General features: G+C 44.1%; 1 protein-coding gene across 1 annotated transcript in view; it reads left to right on the top strand.

The window, feature by feature from the left end:
- The window catches only part of LOC124795581, a 479,635-nt gene that overhangs the window by 378,895 nt on the left and 81,506 nt on the right, over positions 1-19,234 (top strand). The window contains exon 4 of the mRNA XM_047259653.1: positions 13,164-13,289. Within this exon, the coding sequence (XP_047115609.1) occupies positions 13,173-13,289 (117 nt within the window). The 5' untranslated portion in view covers positions 13,164-13,172. The remainder of the gene's footprint in view (positions 1-13,163; positions 13,290-19,234) is intronic.

Consider the following 19,234-nt stretch of genomic DNA (forward strand, 5'->3'; position numbering starts at 1 on the left):
CGGTTCTGGGCGCTACAGTCTGGAACCGAGCGACCGCTACGGTTGCGGGTTCGAATCCTGCCTCGCGCATGGATGTGTGTGATGTACTTATGTTAATTAGGTTTAATTAGTTCCAAGTTCTAGGCGACTGATGACCTCAGAAGTTAAGTCGCATTGTGCTCAGAGCCATTTGAACCATTTGAACCAATCTTGCTACACGTCGGTCAGGGGCTTGAAGATGGCGTAGTGAAAAGCTGTAACTGGTTGCCAAATAAAATACGGTTGGAAAATAGACGGCTGAAAGGTGTTTAATTTGACATCCTACTTATTTTGTTCAGAATGCCCACTTCTCCTCGGAGCGATAAGGTGCATCCGAAGAATGTCAATAAATTTACATTTTCAATTTCTCACATCCTATTAATATTTTGATCTGAATACTTTTGAATTCTTCCCAGCCAAGCTTGATGCGTCGATAGATTTCTGGTCTTATGTCTCCCTTCATATTTATAATCTGGCCAAGGTAGACATATTCACTGACCTCTTCTAGTAGACTGTCCTTGACTTTCACATCTCCAGCTGGGACCCATTTGTTGGATATTACTTTTGTTTTGGAAAGGTTCATGTTTAAGCCAACCAGCTGACATTCCGATGCAAGATCTGTAACTAAGTTTTGGAGCTCTGCGAAGTCTTTGGCCAGTAAGGCAATATCGTCAGCAAATCTCAAGTTGGTAAGCCTTCTTCCATTAATTCTAATTCCCTTACCTTCCCAGCTCAGCTTTGACATAGCCATTTCCAATACAATGCATTGATCAATGCATTCTTCCTGTGATGACGTACGGATGCGAGACATGGACACTGAACTCATTCACAAAAGGGAAACTTAGGACAGCACAGAGAGCCATGGAGAGATCAATGCTGGGCTATACAAGAAAGGACAGGAAAAGGGCAGATGACATCCGGCCTGTGACGAAGGTTAATGACATCTTAGAGAGAGTAGGTTCCTTGAAATGGCAGTGGGCTGGCCACGTCGCAAGAAGAAAAGACAACAGATGGATGAAGCTAGTACTGGAGTGGAGTCCGAGAGAGCACCGGAGGCCTAGAGGAAGACCACCAGACAGGTGGGACAAAGACATCAAGAAGATCGCTGGTAACACCTGGCAGAGAACTGCCCAAGACCGTCCTACTTGGAGAAGACTTCTGAAAGCCTACCTGAATCCAGGACTCGAAGAGGCCACATCATCTAATGATTGAATTGGATGATGATGATGATGATGATGATGATTAATATTTTGAGCCTATTAATTTCTAGTCATCTAAATGCATGGTACCTTATAGTTGGTTAAAATACTAATGCATGCATTGGCGCAGCACGTTGTACTGTGCCCACCCTGTTTAGTACCTCCCAGTGCATGTCACTCTCCACATCACCCATCTAAGGGCTGCGAACAATTCTGATGCGTGGTCGCTAGCTTACCACGAATACCAGCTGAATCTCAGAGTATGAGCGGTTGTTGGCGAACGCCACGCGTAGTGGTTGTTCTCCCACGACACCTCAAATGGAAGCGTGTCACGGCCTCACACTGCGTCCACTGGAAGAAGCGCTTTTGATGACATGAAGAAACACGATGCCGCTAGATAATGATGAGAGCGCATCACCGCGTCTCGACAGCGTCTCTCCTTGTCGAAGAATCGTACGAAACGGTCCCGTTGCATGAACCGTCCAGTTGCTGGACATCAACCACTGGAACTTCTACGAACAGAATCACATGAAAAGTTTCGTATACGTGGACGTTCAGGGACTGGAGAAATGCATTCGTGCTACGTATGACGCCGTCGAATGCAGGCTTGTGCATGTGAATGAGTGCAACAAATCCATTTTATGGTGTGCGTATAGATGCCTCCAGGCCAAACTTACAGTAGAAGATCTCTTCCAGCAACAAGTCGCCCACCACAATTTACTGTAACGGGGTGCTGCATGATTTGAATAGAATGACTTCTATAGTGGAAACAAGTGATGATAGCAAGAGCATCCGGTCCAATGTTAAAATAAATAAAAGGTGAAACATGAAAGAGAGAATGCTAACCCCGTGATAACGGGCAGTGCTAGACATATATAAAGATGAAAAAACTGATGACGATGTTGTTGTTGTTGTTGTTGTTCTTGATGTTGCTGGTGGCTCGTTTCTGACCATATGATTATCAGAAATAATTCATTCCTCATCCTGTTAAAATGGCTCTTCTCCATTTTTCTCATAGTTCAATATCACTTCGTGTTAGGGCACTCAGTTCATACAAGATTATCATAGCGTATTACATTACATCTACGTGAGTACTCTGCTATTCACAATAAAGTGCCTGTCAGAGGGTTCAATGAACCACCTTCATGCTGTCTCTCTACCGTTCCACTCTCGAACGGCACGCGGGAAAAACGAGCACTTAAATTTTTCTATGCGAGCCCTGATTTCTCTTATTTTATCTTGATGATCATTTCTCCCTATGTAGGTGGGTGCCAACAGAATGTTTTCGCAATCGCAGAGGAAAACTAGTGATTGAAATTTCATGAGAAGATCCCGTCGCAACGAAAAACGCCTTTGTTTTAATGATTGCCACTCCAATTCACGTATCATGTCCGTGACACTATCTCCCCTATTTCGCGATAATACCAAACAATCTGCCCTTCTTTGTAATTTTTTGATGTCATCCGTCAGTCCCACCTGATGCGGATCCCACACCGCACAGCAGTACTCCAGAATAGGGCGGACAAGCGTGGTGCAAGCAGTCTCTTTAGAAGACCTGTTACACCTTCTAAGTATTCTGCCAATGAATCGCAGTCTTTGGTTTGCTCTACCCACAATATTATCTATCTAATCGTTCCAATTTAGGTTATTTGTAATTGTAATTCCTAAGTAGTTAGTTGAATTTACAGCCCTCAGATTTGTGGGACTTATCGCGTTATCGAAATTTAGCTGATTTCTTTTAGTACTCATGTGAATAACTTCACACTTTTCCTTATTCAGGGACAATTGCTACTTTTCGCACCATACAGATATCTTATCTAAATCATTTTGCAAGTCGTTTTGATCACCTGATGACTTTACAAGACGGTAAATGACAGCATCATCTGCAAACAATCTAAGACGGCTACTCAGATTGTCTCCTATGTCGTTAATAAAGATCAGGAACAATAGAGGGCCTATACCATTTCCTTGGGGAACACCGGATATTACTTCTGTTTTACTCGATGACTTTCCGTCTGTTACTACGAACTGTGACCTTTCTGACAGGAAATCACGAATCCAGTCGCACAACTGAGGCGATATTCCGTAGGCACGCAGTTTGGTTAGAAGACGCTTGTGAGGAACGGTGTCGAAAGCCTTCTGGAAATCTAAAAATATGGAATCAATTTGACATTCCCTGTCGATAGCACTCATTACTTCATGAGTATAAAGAGCTAGTTGTGTTTCACAAGAACGATATTTTCTGAAACCGAGCTGACTATGAGTCAGTAAATCGTTTTCTTCGAGGTATTTCATAATGTTCGAATACAGTATATGTTCCAAAACCCTACTGCAAATCGACGTTAGTGATATAGGCCTGTAATTCAGCGGATTACATTTGGTGCTCCAGTAGAATGATGAGGATTAGAGGGGTGGGTCGGATAATTAATGGAAAGGCATTGAACTGAACCAAGGACAAAAGAAATTTATGGAACAACTTAACTAAAATAAGAGATCGGTTGCTAAGACATGCTGAGGCATCCAGGAATTATTAGTACGTTTATACAGGGATGAGGGAGATAGTGGAGAATGAGGGGAGGGGGGGAGGGATAAAAATCGGAGACGCAGAGCAAGGTTTGACTGCTGTTGAAATGGGTGTGTGCTCCGGTGGTTACGCAGAGATGAGGAGTCCTGCACAGGATAGACCGGCGTGGAGAACTGCATCAAACCAGTCTTAGAACTGAACACCACAAGTGCCAGAACAAGGGCACTTCTTCAGGATCACCGCAATGACACTCTAATGTAGCCGTTCTTCCAATCGGGCACGAATATTCTGGGTAAGGATCACAGCCTGTAAATACGTGTTTCAGAAAGTGGCTGAAAAAAATCTCTCACAGCCCTGAGGAACTTTGCCTAAGTTCTACAGCCTACATGAAAAATCTCTCATGGGGTCTGTCGTACGCGTAATAAGCATTCCTTATTCTGTTTGCTTAGTACTGGTTGGCCTAGTATGTATCTCTTACCTTTATCGCGTTCCCCTTCTCTGTCTTTGGGGACACGTCCGGCGGCATTGTGGTAGTTGAGCGGTGTCTACTATGCTCTAAGACGACTTTCTGTGAGGACGCTGACTGAAAATAGCTGAATCGATAGAAATCGTATTACATGGACCGGCATTGTTTCCAAGTTGCTTCCAACTTTAGCTAGCAAGAGTAGACTGTGTCTGCTACGTTTATGGACGTAGAAGTGATACGGTTAGCTAAAGGTTGCCGAAAAGTTGTATGTGGCGAGAATGAGATTTTCACTCTGCAGCGGAGTGTGCGCTGATATGAAACTTCCTGGCAGATTAAAACTGTGTGCTGGACCGAGGCTCGAACTCGGGACCTTTGCCTTTCGCGGGCAAGTGCTCTACCAACTGAGCTACCCAAGCACGACTCACGCCCCCTCCTCACAGCTTTACTTCTGCCAGTACCTCGTCTCCTACCTTCCAAACCTTACAGAAGCTCTCCTGCGAACCTTGCAAAACCAGCACTCCTCAAAGAAAGGATATTGTGGAGACATGGCTTAGTCACAGCCTGGGGGATGTTTCCAGAATGAGATTTTCACTCTGCAGCGGAGTGTGCGCTAATATGAAACTTCCTGGCACACAGTTTTAACCTGCCAGGAAGTTTCAAGTTGTATGTGATTAAATTTAAAATCGTCTCGTTTAGCGAGATGTTGACGCACTAAAATTAAATCCGTCTGGTAATTACGCTTGGTAGTCTGTTTGCATCAGTTCCGCTAAATCCATCAGCCACTTCGCTGAGCCGGCCTGGGTGGCCGAGCGGTTCTAGGCGCTACAGTCTGGAACCGCGTGACCGCTACGGTCGCAGGTTCGAATCCTGCCTCGGGCATGGATGTGTGTGATTTCCTTAGGTTAGTTAGGTTTAAGTAGTTCTAAGTTCTAGGGGACTGATGACCTCAGAAGTTAAGTCCCATAGTGCTCAGAGCCATTTGAACCACTTCGCTGAGACAGACTTGAACAGAGCGGAGTACACTGGGAGTGAGAATAGATTACCTGTTCTTCTCCTCCTCACCCTCTTGATCGATTTTGTTTTTTAATTGCTTTTTTTCTTCTCCATCTTACGTTATTTATGAGCATTAAGTAAACATTTATCAATATCGTTACTATAGCAGGGAATTGAAACCAGGCTACGAAGCTCGAAGTTCGTAGAATACCAAGTAGTTTAACTACAGAATCCACATGATGAGAGAGGGAGAGAGAGGGAGAGAGAGGGAGAGAGAGGGAGAGATAGAGAGAGAGAGAGAGAGAGAGAGAGAGAGATGGTTGTTTGCGACACTAATCACAAGATACCGACAAAACTTTCGAGCCAGCTCGATGTCTGGGTTGCTCAATTTCTCTCAACGCTTAACTTAACTGTTGAAATCGAAGATTTCGACGAATTAACATTATTTTCAGTTTTGATTCATCGCTGACTGGGCTGCTACGTATTAGTGACAAAATATAAACAGCCTCGGAAGAGATGGGAAGACAAGATATTATAGACCTACTCCACGCCGCTTATGCAACTACTTCGCCGGATAAGATATCAAAAAAGAAACTCCCTACCGATCAAGAGCTTTTTCCAGCCCGTCTCCTCCTTTCTCGAACGAGTCAATGAGGTAAAGATATGACAATTACGACTCGAGATGAAAACAAAAGTATCTAATCGTATGATCGCGAAACGTCTTTAAATCTTTCTCAGAGAGTGGGTCGCATGACGGCAGCGACACATATTCCCTCGTAGCGGCTGCGTTGCTTTTCGTGGTAAAGTTTCTTATCACCGTGTGAAGGAGCGAGTTGGAGGGGGGGGGGGGTAATAATGGCGGGAGAGGAGGGGAGGGAGAAGAGGAGAGCTCCTTTTGTTATAAAGGTCCTCACGTGGCAGAGACCAGTTTAGTCAGGTGCGTTCAACGCGCGCGGCTACCGTGTTTTACGCGAACAGTGTCGCAGGCTGTGTTTCGCCTAGCTGTGCGTCGTCAGCTAAAGCTCTATTTTCACGTTTCGGTATCAACAATAGTACATCCTCGCCACAGAGATTGTTGTGACCCGTAACAGCAGCATCAACTCCGTTGCGGCACAATGCCGCCCAATGTAGTGTCCGCTACACAGGCGGGCCCCACAGAGGTCAGTCGTCTCCTGTTTATTTCTTTCAACAGTATTTGAAACAGTGTCTGGCGCACGTATCGTCATACAGTGACTTCACTAAATTCCATTCCATGACGGAGTTACGTACAGTAGTGCAGCGATTATCCGAATACCGAGCACCTGAGACATCGGTCAATGGAAAGCATTCCTGTTAGCAAATTAAAATTTGCGCTTGCGCTGTATGGACAGCAGAGTTCCGAGGTTGGCCGTCATTGTTGATGTCTGAACCCTTGCTTATATCAGATCACGCTGTTCTCAATAGCGACTACGCGTGAATAATGCATTTTTTTTTCTTTCCGGAAAACGTAAAATCTCTAGACCTGTCGTAGAAACGTAAATAATGGATCAAATTTAGCTCGCGAATATGGAGCCGGCGAAGCAACAAGATCGGACATTAAAAAGAACAGTCATGCCGTTATAAAATTTACGACTGCACTTAGCTAAAAAAAAAAAGATCTCAGCCCTGAAGCAAGAAAAAATTTTGTAAACTCTAGCTGTACTTTAATGATTACTTTGAACGTTTCAAACTAGGCTGTGTAATCAGTTCTTTGGGTTATTCATGAGACGTATGATAGAACATTTCTGTGTATAGTATTGTTTTTAATTCAGTGTTTGTGTCTCAAATTCCTATAAACACTGGTACGCATGCTTTCGTAAATGGTCGGTTATTCGAAAGTCAGTTATCCGAACAGCTCCCATCCCCAGTTGTTTAGGATAATCAAATAGCTCTGAGCACTATGGAACTTAACATCTGAGGTCATCAGTCCCCTAGAACTTAGAACTACTTAAACCTAACTAACCTAAGGACATCACACACATCCATGTCCAAGGCAGGATTCGAACCTGTGACCGTAGCGGTCGCGCGGTTCCAGACTGAAGCGCCTAGAACCGCTCGGCCACACCGGCCGGCATTAGGATAATCGATACTATGTTGTATATGCTTTCACAAATTAGATGAACAGTTAATACCTCTTTCTACAGAGGAATCTAGGATCACGGTAATTGTTTTCGAGTAACTATAAATGTAATGTAAGTTGAATTACGCTTAAATTAATCATTTAATCCTTATTTAAGACTTCAAAATCGCGAGATGTTAAAACTATTCTGCACATGCGTTCAAATTACGACACCTGCCTTCAGCGGACAGTTCTTTCAGATCAACCAACCGAGCACATCCCCATCAACTCATTACAATCTTCAGTTAATCAGATTACCTTTTTTCGTTCCTAGGAAACTCCGCTCTGTGAAAGTAAGGCTCCTGGTCGAAGGGAGTAGCAGGGAGTTGCCCTTGACCACTGACTCTTGTTATTGACAGTGAGATGAAACCCTTTTATTCTTGGAACGGAATACTATCATATGAACAACACCGAACACAGTTTGAGCTCATCAAAAATGTTTAGTGCAAAGAATAATTAGACAAAAAGCATGACAGTTGGTCCATGTTTCATTTATGCTTGACAAGAACTTCGACTAAGTAACTGTCAGTCCGGTATCACTATTATGAAACATCTTGATCTGAATTTAGGAGGTGAATCATTTCTTTTAATTTTGTATTTTGCATTTAGGGACTTAACATCTATAAAGAAGGTGATATTCATTTAATTATGCCCAAACGTTGATATGGTGCAGAAAACATGGAACAACAAATAACCAAAAGGATGTAACACGAAAGTTGTATGCTATGCTAGTTGAAAGATTCGAGCAAGTGATTGCACTCATGAAGTGTTGAACTGAAAACCAGTCTGCTGCAAACCTTCGTATTTGATCTCGTGTAGATGGGCAGACGAGGACTGCTCCTAGTTCTCCTGAACGCGAGTCCAGTGCGATAACAAACTGCACTTCTTGCTCTGTTTGTCCAATTGAACTCGTCTCCAATTTTGCTTCATGTGTCGTAGAATTCACCGCCAGTGGTTGTTTACAATGCGAAAGTGCTGGCAATTCCCAATGCACAGTAAATTCTGGTGACTGGGTGCATATCTTGTTGATCTTAATAACCATAATTTTTAAGGAACAATTCTTAAAGAGTCAGAGCTACACGTTTGTTAAGTTAACAATTCACTACAGATAAATAAATTTCATTTTCATTTCAAAACTTCTTCCTCTTTTACCAGTCACACACGACCTCGTTTGTGTTAATTGGGGTCATTGTCACTTCGCCTAGTAATGACTGAAACGCAGCAGAAATGAAAGTAATAGGTTGCACGTACTGGATGTGTCGAAAACAGTAGGCAATAAGCAATGAACTAGATTGTCACTTACAAATGATAAGAAACGCTGACAGTACACTAACGTTGGCTTGAAAATCCTTCGAGTCTACATTACGAGTTTGTTATACTTAGTATGTCAGTTGAAGCAAATTTTAGTTGGACTTGTCATTTATTACTTCGTTTTACGAATAGTTAAAGGCGACTCACCCAAGTGTCCAGTACTTACTCCTGCATGTATTCCCTGTCGCGACAGTCAGTTTGGGACACGCTCGAATTCACTAGGATAATTCGTACTGTCTGTCTCACATGCTTCCAAAACTTGCATGAGAAGAAATACTTACTTTTTACCATATATTGCGTAGATCTTAAACTTGAAAAGATACTGCAGATGAATACCCAGGAGCATGCAGGCCAAGAGATTTGTCCACTTCTTCCATTCGCTGATAGGGGTACTGTACATCAGGAAGTGCCCGGCAGAGCACGATGAAATATGCTGGTGCAACATTCTGCGCCAAGTACACCCTTAGGAGGATCGTTTGTCGTATGTCATTGAGGTAACGAGTAGTTTGTTTAGCTAGAAACAATGATAGTCCATTCAAATACAGACGCAAGCTAGATAGCAGCCGTCCTCAAACTGCTGTTGATGTAGCCTGTTGTTCGTATTTTTACGTAAGAAATCCGATCGCCCTGTACGAGTCGCAGATGACATCACTTATCGCAGCTGCCCGGCACTTGTTTACGGCCGCCGCGAAGTGACGTCACCTTTCCGAGTAAAGCGCAGGCTCGCCACTTTGACAAGGCGCAGAAGTGTGCACGGCAGGCACTGGAGGCAGTAAATTATGACCGATCAAGTTCTCTACTGTGAGCAGACTTGTGCTAATTCCGCGTCCGATTGTTCGAAAAAGAAGATAAGAGAAGTTTACTGCAATAGAGAGAGGAGACGAGATATGTTACTTTGACATGTTTGGCATCTCTCAGGATTATAACGTTCCTGAATGTAGTATTTATGCGATGACTGGACCACCCTGTATATATTACTCTGTGTGTGTGTGTGTGTGTGTTTGTGTGTGTGTGTGTGGGTGGGTGGGTGGGCGTGCGTGCGTGTCAGAGAGAGAGAGAGAGAGAGGGGGGGGGGAGAGAGAGGGGGGGTGGGACAGAGTATCTGATTAGTAATTACCACTGGAGTATATGATAATGACGCTTTGTTCGCATACATAACAGTATGGGAGCAGTCTGCAGGAATGTGGAGAGTAATTGTAGATTCTTCGCAAAAAATCTGTTTGTGAAGTATACATTTACTCCAGGTAAGAACATTTTTTTTTTTTTTTCAAGCAGCTACTAGTTCCACACTTTCATAGCCGAGGTTAGGGACGTTCCTCAATACCAGAGCACTCGATCCAGAGGTGGCTGTTCACATCCCACTAATGAAGGAATTTTTAGTCGCCAGTAACTGGGTAGCAGAGAAAAGAGGATGTTGCCGGAAAATTTCTCATTACCTGACTTCTTAGGAAGGATTGTGATCCGTTCGTTGGACAGGGACGTTAAACTTGGCGGCCTCCTGTTTCCTGATGTTAGTGGAGAGAATTGGCTACGTGCTGGTGGTGGCTTCGTGCTCTCCCTTCTGTGTACTCGTCTGCTATAACAGCTACCCAAAAACAGCATTACACTGCTCGCGCTTACCTCATTTTCATCGGAGTTGTCAGTGCGTCTGTGATATGTAAATCTACATTTGTAGTCAGGGGGCACATAGTGTGTTACCGCCACCAACTAGTGGTCCCCATCCTCTGCTGCGCCCTCTCTGCTTCAGTAGCTAATAATCAATTGAAAGAACGACTGTAAATCAAGTCTTTATAAGGTGGAATTTCTCTTATTTTAACATCTTGGTCGCTTGATCAGATTTGGGGAGGGAGTAATATACGACTTGTCTCATTTCGGAACTAGGGCTCTCGGAATTTAGGGAGCGGTCTCTCTGTGATGCACGATGCCGCTCAAGCAGCGTCCGGTAACTGACTTCGCTAAACACCTAGGTGACACTCTTGCGCCCACTAAACGAAATCGGGATGAAATAAGCAGTTCTTCTACAGTCTTATCCTTACCTCCTGTAATAATCCCATCTAGCAACGGTTCAAGATTGGTGAACAACACTTAAGAATCGGCGTAACGGTGGTTTTATGAGATAGCTCCGTCGTGGTTGAGTTAAATTTTGTTAGGAGTGTTCGAGCGATTCCCTGCCATTCCTGCAATCTGTTTTGTGTGGTTGTTCTGGTTGCAGCAGCTACACACGCATATTCCTAGATATTTAACAGTTCTGACTGTTTTCGGCGATTTTTTTAAATAAAGGGAGTCTCGGTTAAAAAACTGATAACAATAAATGGTGCAAATTGTTCTAAGCCATATGGAACTTCACATCTGAGGTCATCAGTCCCCTAGACTTAGAACTACTTAAACCTAACTAACCTAAGGACATCACACACATCCATGCCTGAGGCAGGATTCGATCCTGCGACCGTAGCAGCAGCGCGGTTCCGGACTGAGCTCCTAGAACCGCTCGGCCACGGCGGCCGGCAAAAATACTGATAACAATTACGTGTTTCGCCCTTGTGTAAGATGTAGCATGTAGCAGAAGAAGCGTCATTCGTCATTTTCCACAACAGCGCAAAAAATGAGAATAAAAAGTCGTCTGGATAAGGTATCCGTTCGTCAAGTCTTATCGGAACCGAAAGAGAGTAAAAACCGGATCACATCATGCTGATCCCGTCTCAGTACATAAACTTTTCACTTCCGTCTTCTGTCGGACGGATACCTTACCTAGATGATCATTTGTTCTTATTTTATGCCCTGTTATAGCAACTGACGAATGAAGTTTCTTCTGCTACATTTTTACATAATCTGATGATGCCCCACAAAGGCGAAACGCGTAACTGACATTAACAAAAATAGTTTTGCAACTGAGACTACCTTTATTCAAAAAATATCATAACCGGTTTTTGTCCCAGAAAGTCAACGATGTAATGGAACCAGTATGTTTCCAGCGATTTATGGACGACAGTACGGTGAAATCACAATGGATTCTTCCCTTTGTTTTCGCCAGGTACGGTACTTTTTCGGCCCTCTGTCGCACGCCAAAGAAATTTGTGAAACACGTTTCTTGTACTGGCCATTTTCGCCGCAGCTGTATATAAATTGCAATTGTTTCAAAGAAAATGCCTTTTGCATGCTACACATCGAAATTTTTTATATTTATTTCTGCACACAGACCCGTTTCGCCTTTTTTTACAAGGCATCTTCAGTGGGTGTCCTGAAATATTACATGATCTGTCCTTTTTACGCATAGGTTATGGTTTTACATCTAGATTACAGATTTAAAATCAGTTCCTTTACGTTTTTTACGAAATGGAAAGGTACTTACAGGTAACTTCCAATTCACTGCATCTAAGCAAACTGCTTTTTCTCATCTGGCAACCAGGTGGACATCTTACACTTCACTTTCAAAATGGCTCTGAGCACAATGAGAATTAACTTCTGAGGTCATCAGTCGCCTAGAACTTAGAACTACTTAAACCTAACTAACCTAAGGACATCACACACATCCATTCCCGAGGCAGGATTCGAACCTGCGACCGTAGTGGTCACGAGGTTTCAGACTGAAGCGCCTAGAACCGCACGGCCACACCGGCCGGCACACTTCACTTTCAGTTCACTGTTTCGTTACACATTGGTTGGTAACACTTAAAAAAACAACTGAATCTCTGTATTAAAAAGATGGCAGTTACAGTGATGTGTAACGAAAACAGTGAACTGAAAGTGAAGTGTAAGATTCCACCTGGTTGCCAGATGAGAAAAAGCAGTTTGCTTAGATGCAGTGAATTAGAAGTTACCTGTAAGTACCTTTCCATTTCGTAAAAAACGTTAAGGAACTGCTTTTAAATCTATAACCTAGATGTGAAACCATAACCTATGTGTAAAAAGGACAAATCATGTAATATTTCAGGACACCCACTGAAGATGCCTTTTAAAAAAAGGCGAAAAGCGCTTGGGTGCATAAATAAAAATTAAAAAAAAAATCGATGTGCAGCATGCAAAAGGCATTTTCTTTGAAACAACTGCAATTTAAATTTGTGAAAATTCGCGGTGGCTTACGTAATATATTCCCGGTATCACTTTCTAGCCTGGTTCTCCGATTCTCTAACAGTATTTCAATACACGGTGTACATGCATTTTTCCAATTTCCTACCAGCGAAACGAAGGGTGCCACCCTCTTACCCTCTAATAAAACTGAGTGATACTTCCATGTAATACCCAATCATGCGTCTCCAAACATTTAAGGTTCGATTCAAATGGCTCTGAGCACTATGAGACTTAACTTCTGAGGTCATCAGTCACCTAGAACTTAGAACTAATTAAACCTAACTAACCTAAGGACATCACACACCTCCATGCCCGAGGCAGGATTCGGACCTGCGATCGTAGCGGTCGCTTGGTTCCAGACAGTAGCGCCTAGAACCGCACGGCCACTCTGGCCGGCTTTAAGGTTCGACTACCCTATCTGAGGATACGTGTGTTGTGTGTGTACAGGAGTCCTCCATGGTGGGCCAGTGCCGGCAGTTCGTGCAGAACGCGTGGCGGCGCGACCTGTGCGCCAACTGCTTCAAGAGCCGCGACGAGCACGCCGCCAAGGAGGCGTCGCCCGCCGCCCCCGCCGCCGCGACGCCGTCCAGGGAGCGGGCGGCGCCCCAGAGCACCGGCGCCGCCGTGCAGGTGAGCAGCCACGGCCGTCACAGCCAGGGTTGCCAGCTAACCCGATGTAGGTGTGACTGGCCACATTTTTCTGTTCGAAACCCGACTCCTGATTAAACCTTGTCGAGATACATAAATATTCCGATTACACCTGAACGGATAATGTTTCGCACTATGTGGTCTGTTCGTTATACTTTTGTAAATGTAACTGAAATTAAAAAATGCAGCTCTTAGTCCTAAAACACTTGCACTCAATAGCCATTCAGAGTTTCACTTTAAATTGGCCGGTCAGCTCCCCAGATCAGAAACGCTGTGTGACGGTGACCAAATGCCAATTTAGGGTTCAAATGGCTCTAAGCACTATGGGACTTAACATCTGAGGTTATCAGTCCCCTAGACTTAGAACTACTTAAACCTAACTAACCTAAGGACATCACACACATCCATGCCCGAGGCAGGATTCGAACCTGCGACCGCAGCAGTAGCGCGGTTCCGGACAGAAGTGCCTAGAACGCTCGTCTACAGCGGCCGGCCCAGTTTAGGGGGGAGGGGGGGGGGTGGAAGTATCTAAACTGGTAGAGGGCGGTAGACTGGGGCCAATAGTCATTAGTCTGTCGCTACCGCCAGCGTTACCTACATAGCTGACAATACTGTGTGAGATAGCCATTGATGTCTGCTCTGTACTGTCTGTTGTACTCCATACATTTCCTTGCGTTGTGATAAGTGTACGTAATCGTTGCAGTTAGGATCTTTATTAAAAATGTCAACACGTAAAACGGTTTCAGTTTCGATTGCCGACATCGTTTAATCGATTTTTATCTCCAAGCGTGTCACGTGAATATGCAATCGATGCGTCCAGGTGGGCCATGTTCAGCCTCATGCAGAATATCACTGACCCACGTGACCAGCGCCTGAGAGGACTGACATATTGTTAGCTTGGCTGTGCAGGATTGTACAGGTACAACACCCACCTCCATTCAGGAAATGGACTTCTCTGCAACAACACAAGTATCAACACGGACAGTGCAAATATATCAGAAGCACCAAGGACAGTCAGCATGGCAGCAACTGTCATGGCTTCCATTGGGATGAGGGCAGAGAGAGGAATGCTGACAGCAATTCGCCCAATAACAACAATGAGCACAGGAATATCAGCACATCATCTTTTCAGATTAGTCCCCGTTCTGAGTTCAACATCACATGGGGGTATCCGTGTGTTGTCAGACTGCATTTGACACTGTCATACGTGCATAGCACCTGGGGTCACCGTGTAAGTTGCCACTGGGTACAGGATACAATCACCCTGGTTCACATAGCTGGGAATTTGGATATCAGCCCTGTTAGGGCGGGTTTCTGTGCCCTGTCTTAAATGTCCCCATGATTGCTTATTGGCTGTACTGTTCCGACCGGCCTCGGTGCGGAGGGTGTTCGAATGTGGCCCTAGCCGACACGTTCTTCAGAGTTGACACCCACTGATAACATCCGGTCAAGCGCTGCCGGACGACTAATACATCACCGCCTCACAACCAGTACTCTGGCATATGGCTGAATCAGCACAGAATGACGTACCCATATCTGCCACCGAAGTTTAGTCTGACACGATGCGATGTCCCGCCGTGTTAGAGCTGTCGATGTTGATGAAATCAAAACGAGAACAAGACACTCACGCAGTCTAGGGTCAGTAATACAAAACCACAAGCTATTATTGCAGTACCAGTTCGGTAGCGTTCAGTCAAGGTGCTCAAGGTGTAACGCACACCATGTTCGTCAGTGTAATTTATGCTGTATAGGTAACAAGTGGAACATGAATTCATACTTGGTAGTTGGCTTGACAAAACAAAAGTCCAAAATTGGGTCATTACTTTCACTACCGTATTGTTAACCTTCCCAGCAGATGCAGCTAACACAAATGTGGGACTCGTGGGCAGCGTTCTACCATTCGAGCATGCGTCATTCCTCCAGTACCTCTCTTATCCTTCTGAAACTCCTGCGTTAGATTCTCGGTCCCGCTCAGTTTTTACCTGCCTGTGTGGTTCCGTCGCTCCTAAGTAAGCGCCGTTTTCCAGTGAGAACAATGCTAGGAACTGCCACATTTATTTTCTTCAGCCTCTCTGATCACATTACTTGTTCAGACCCTCCACTTCCTTTCGAAAGAGAGCGTCGAGTTGGCATGAACGCTTCTTCTTTGTGTGTATTATGGGTTACCTCGAAGAATATGATATTGACAAATGATCAACTCGGACTCATTCTTATGAAACACAACTAGCCCCTTATTCTCACGAAATAACGATTGATATCGACAGGGGATGTCAAACTGATTCCATATTTTTAGATTTCCAGAAGGTTCTTGACATCGTTTTTCGAAAGCGACTTCAAATCAAATTGCGTGCCCACGGAGTATCGTCTCAGTTGTGACACTGGATTCGCGATTTCTTGTCAGACAGGTGACAGTTCGTAGTAACTGACAGAACGTGATCGAGTGAAACAGAAGTAATATCTGGTGTTCCGCAAGCAACGCTGCCCTTCCTGATCCACATAAACGGTTCAGGAGACAATCTGGGCAGCTCTCTTACAATTATATTATTTGCAGATGATGCTGTCATTTACCGTCGTATAAAGTCATCAGATGATCAAAACCAATTGAAAAATGATTTACATAAGGTATCTGTAAGGTGCGATAAGTGGCAATTGACTCTAAATAATGAAAAGTGTTAGGTCATCCACATGAATACTAAAACAAATCGGCTAAACTTCGATTACACGATAAATCTCTCAAATCTGAAGGCTTTGAATTCATTTAAATGCTTCTCTCTCTCTTTCTCTCTCTCTCTATTCGTTTAGTCGGATCCGACTCTTCGTGACCCCATGAACCAAATCACGCCACTTTTTCCTGTCTTGCACTTTCTCCCGTAGACTTTCCAGGTTGGAACACATTGCTTCTGTGATGCCATCGATCCATCTCATCCTCTGACGTCCTCTCCTTCTAGTTCCTTCAATCTTCCCCAGCATTAATGTTTTTTCCAGCGAGGCATGCCTTCGCATTGTGTGTCCAAAGTAGGTCAGCTTTTGTTTGACCTTAGACCTTCCAGGGAGAAATTTGGTTAAATTTGCTGCAATATTGATCTGTTGGTTCTCTTTGCAGTCCATAGAACTCTAAGAAGTTTCCTCCAACACCACAATTCGAAGGAGTCAATTCTTCGCCGTTCAGTTCATCACAACTGGAAAGACCATAGCCCTCGCAATACGGATCTTTGTTGCTAGTGTTATATCTCTGGACCTTATAACCTTGTCAAGGTTTGACATCGCCTGTCTACCGAGCAACAGGCGTCTCCGGATTTCATGGCTGCAATCGCCGTCAGCAGAGATCTGGGAACCGAGATAACTGAATGTGGTCACTACCTCCATGGTTTCTCCTGCTATAGCCCACGAATTGGTAGGTGTAGTTGCCATAATTTTCGTTTTCTTCACATTCAGCATAAGACCGGCCTTTTCACTTTCGTCTTTCACCTTCAGCAAGAGTGTTCTCAATTCTTCTTCACTTTCTGCCAACAGGATCGTATCATCCACGTACCTGAGGTTGTTTACATTTATTCCAGCTATTTTAATTCCCTGTTTCTCCTTCATCTAGCCTCGCATTCCTCATAACATGTTCTGCTTACAGATTGAATAAGTACGGTGACAGTATGCAGCCTTGCCGGACCCCTTTCTGAATCTTTATCCATTTCGTTGTTCCATACACAGTTCTCACCATGGCTTCTTGGTCAAGGTATAAACTCCGTATCAGATGAATGAGGTGATCTGGTACACCCATGTTTTTCAGTACGTTCCATAATTTGTTGTGATCGACGCAGTCAAAGGCTTTGGCGTAGTCAATAAAGCAGAGGTACACATCTTTCTGGAATTCTCTCTCTTTTTCCATAATCCACCGAATGTTAGCAATTTGATCTCTAGTTCCTCTTCCTTTCCTAAATCCAGCTTCTTCTTCTGGTAGCTCTCGATCTAGATATTGGCGAAGTCTATTTTGTAAGATTTTCAACATAACTTTGCTAGCATGTGAAATAAGTGCGATTGTTCGGTAATCTGAGCATTCTTTAGAACTTTTCGTCTTTGGAATGGGGATGAATACTGATCTTTTCCACTCTTCTGGCCACTCCTGCGTGATCCATATTTTTTGACATATTGAGTGCAGTGCTTTAAATGCTTAGAGACTACAATTGCCAATAACTTAAACTGGAGCGATTGCGTAGATAATGTTGTGGGGAAAGCGAGCCAAAGACTGCGATTTATTGGCAGAACACGTAGAAAATGCAACGGGTCTACTAAAGAGACACTCTTGAGTCCTCTTCTGGAATACTGCTGCCCGGTATGGGATCCTCATCATGTGGGGGTGACGGAGGTCATCGCGAAAGTTCAAAGAAGGGCAGCTCGTTTTGTATTATTGCGAAGTAGGGGAAAGAGTGCCACGGATATGATACGCGAATTTGGGTGACAATCATTAAAACAATGGCGTTTCTCGTTGCGGCACTATCTTCTCATGAAATTTCAGTCACCACCTTTCTCCACCGAATGCGAAAATATTTTGTTGGAGCCCACCTGCAGAGGGAGAAATGATCATCGCAATAAAATAAGAGAAATCTGAGCTCGCACGGAAAGAAGTGTTCATTTTCCCCCCCGCGCTCTTCGAGAGTGGAACGCTTGAGAAATTGCTCGAAGGAGGTTCGTTAAACCCTCTGCCAGTCACTTAAATGTGGCTTGCAGAGTAATAATTTAGATGTAGATGTGTGGTACCCACTCCTCGTCATGTAAGCATACGGCTTAGCGAGGGCTGTGGATAACTATCACGCGGTCTGTTCCTCGAGCCGCAGGTGACGAAACGTGTTATGATGACGTGAAGGCAAGCAGCGATGAGATCATCTCTACACGGTCAGCTGCTGCATGTTTACGTGTGCTCTTTAACTCAGATTTAAAGCTGCTCCTTCAAGAAGAACAGTCTGTTGGTCGTCATGTAACAAAAGATTTGTGCAAACAGAGATAAAGATTTGAATAAAATGTCTACGGGCTTCCAGCCGTGTCAAGTGGTTGTATAGCCACGATTTGAGTGCGCAGCGGCTATTTTCGAGCCCTAACTGGCTGTCGAATGCTTGCTGCTGACAGGGGAGTGATTTAATTCCTTTGACCATTCCTTGTTTATGTGTCTGTTATGTCTGTTAATTTCATCTAGCGCTAGCTACGGTATTCTTGCATTGGAAAAGGGTGCAGAAATTCGCTGGCACCTTTGAACAGCTATTGCTTTATACGTTTAAAAAAATTCGTTGACGAACAGCCAAATTAGCTAGTGTATTGGTCGAGGCGCATCTGAAGATTATATCTTCTCAGTATTAACCATTTACCTTTTTTTAAAACCGCGTATGCAGGAAGCTCGTTTACTGCCTTGAAAAGAATGAAAACGTTTCAAACGTCTACCCAGAGTCAAGACAGTGGTTCAGCTTTGGCACTTCTGTCCATGCCGCGCGGGATTAGCCGAGCGGCCTATAGAGGCGCTGCAGTCATGGACTGTGCGGCTGGTCCCGGCGGAGGTTCGAGTCCTCCCTTGGGCATGGCTGTGTGTGTTTGTCCTTAGGATAATTTAGGTTAAGTAGTGTGTAAGCTTAGGGACTGGTGATCTTAGCAGCTAAGTCCCATAAGATTTCACACACATTTGAACATTTTGAACTTCTGTCCATAAACAAGACTGATCTTGATTTGAAAGGTACAAATGTACTTGTGAAGACGCCAGCCAACAAGAAATAGAAGTGGACAGTACATACCGATATAAATGCGAATCAAAAGGAAAAGATTGACTGGATGGAATTATAAAACGAAGAACAGTCAAATCGGCTAGCAGCGTAAATTACTTTGGACGACATTTC

This window comes from Schistocerca piceifrons, chromosome 4 (assembly GCF_021461385.2).
Source record: "Schistocerca piceifrons isolate TAMUIC-IGC-003096 chromosome 4, iqSchPice1.1, whole genome shotgun sequence".
In the NCBI taxonomy this organism is placed as follows: Eukaryota; Metazoa; Arthropoda; class Insecta; order Orthoptera; family Acrididae; genus Schistocerca; species Schistocerca piceifrons.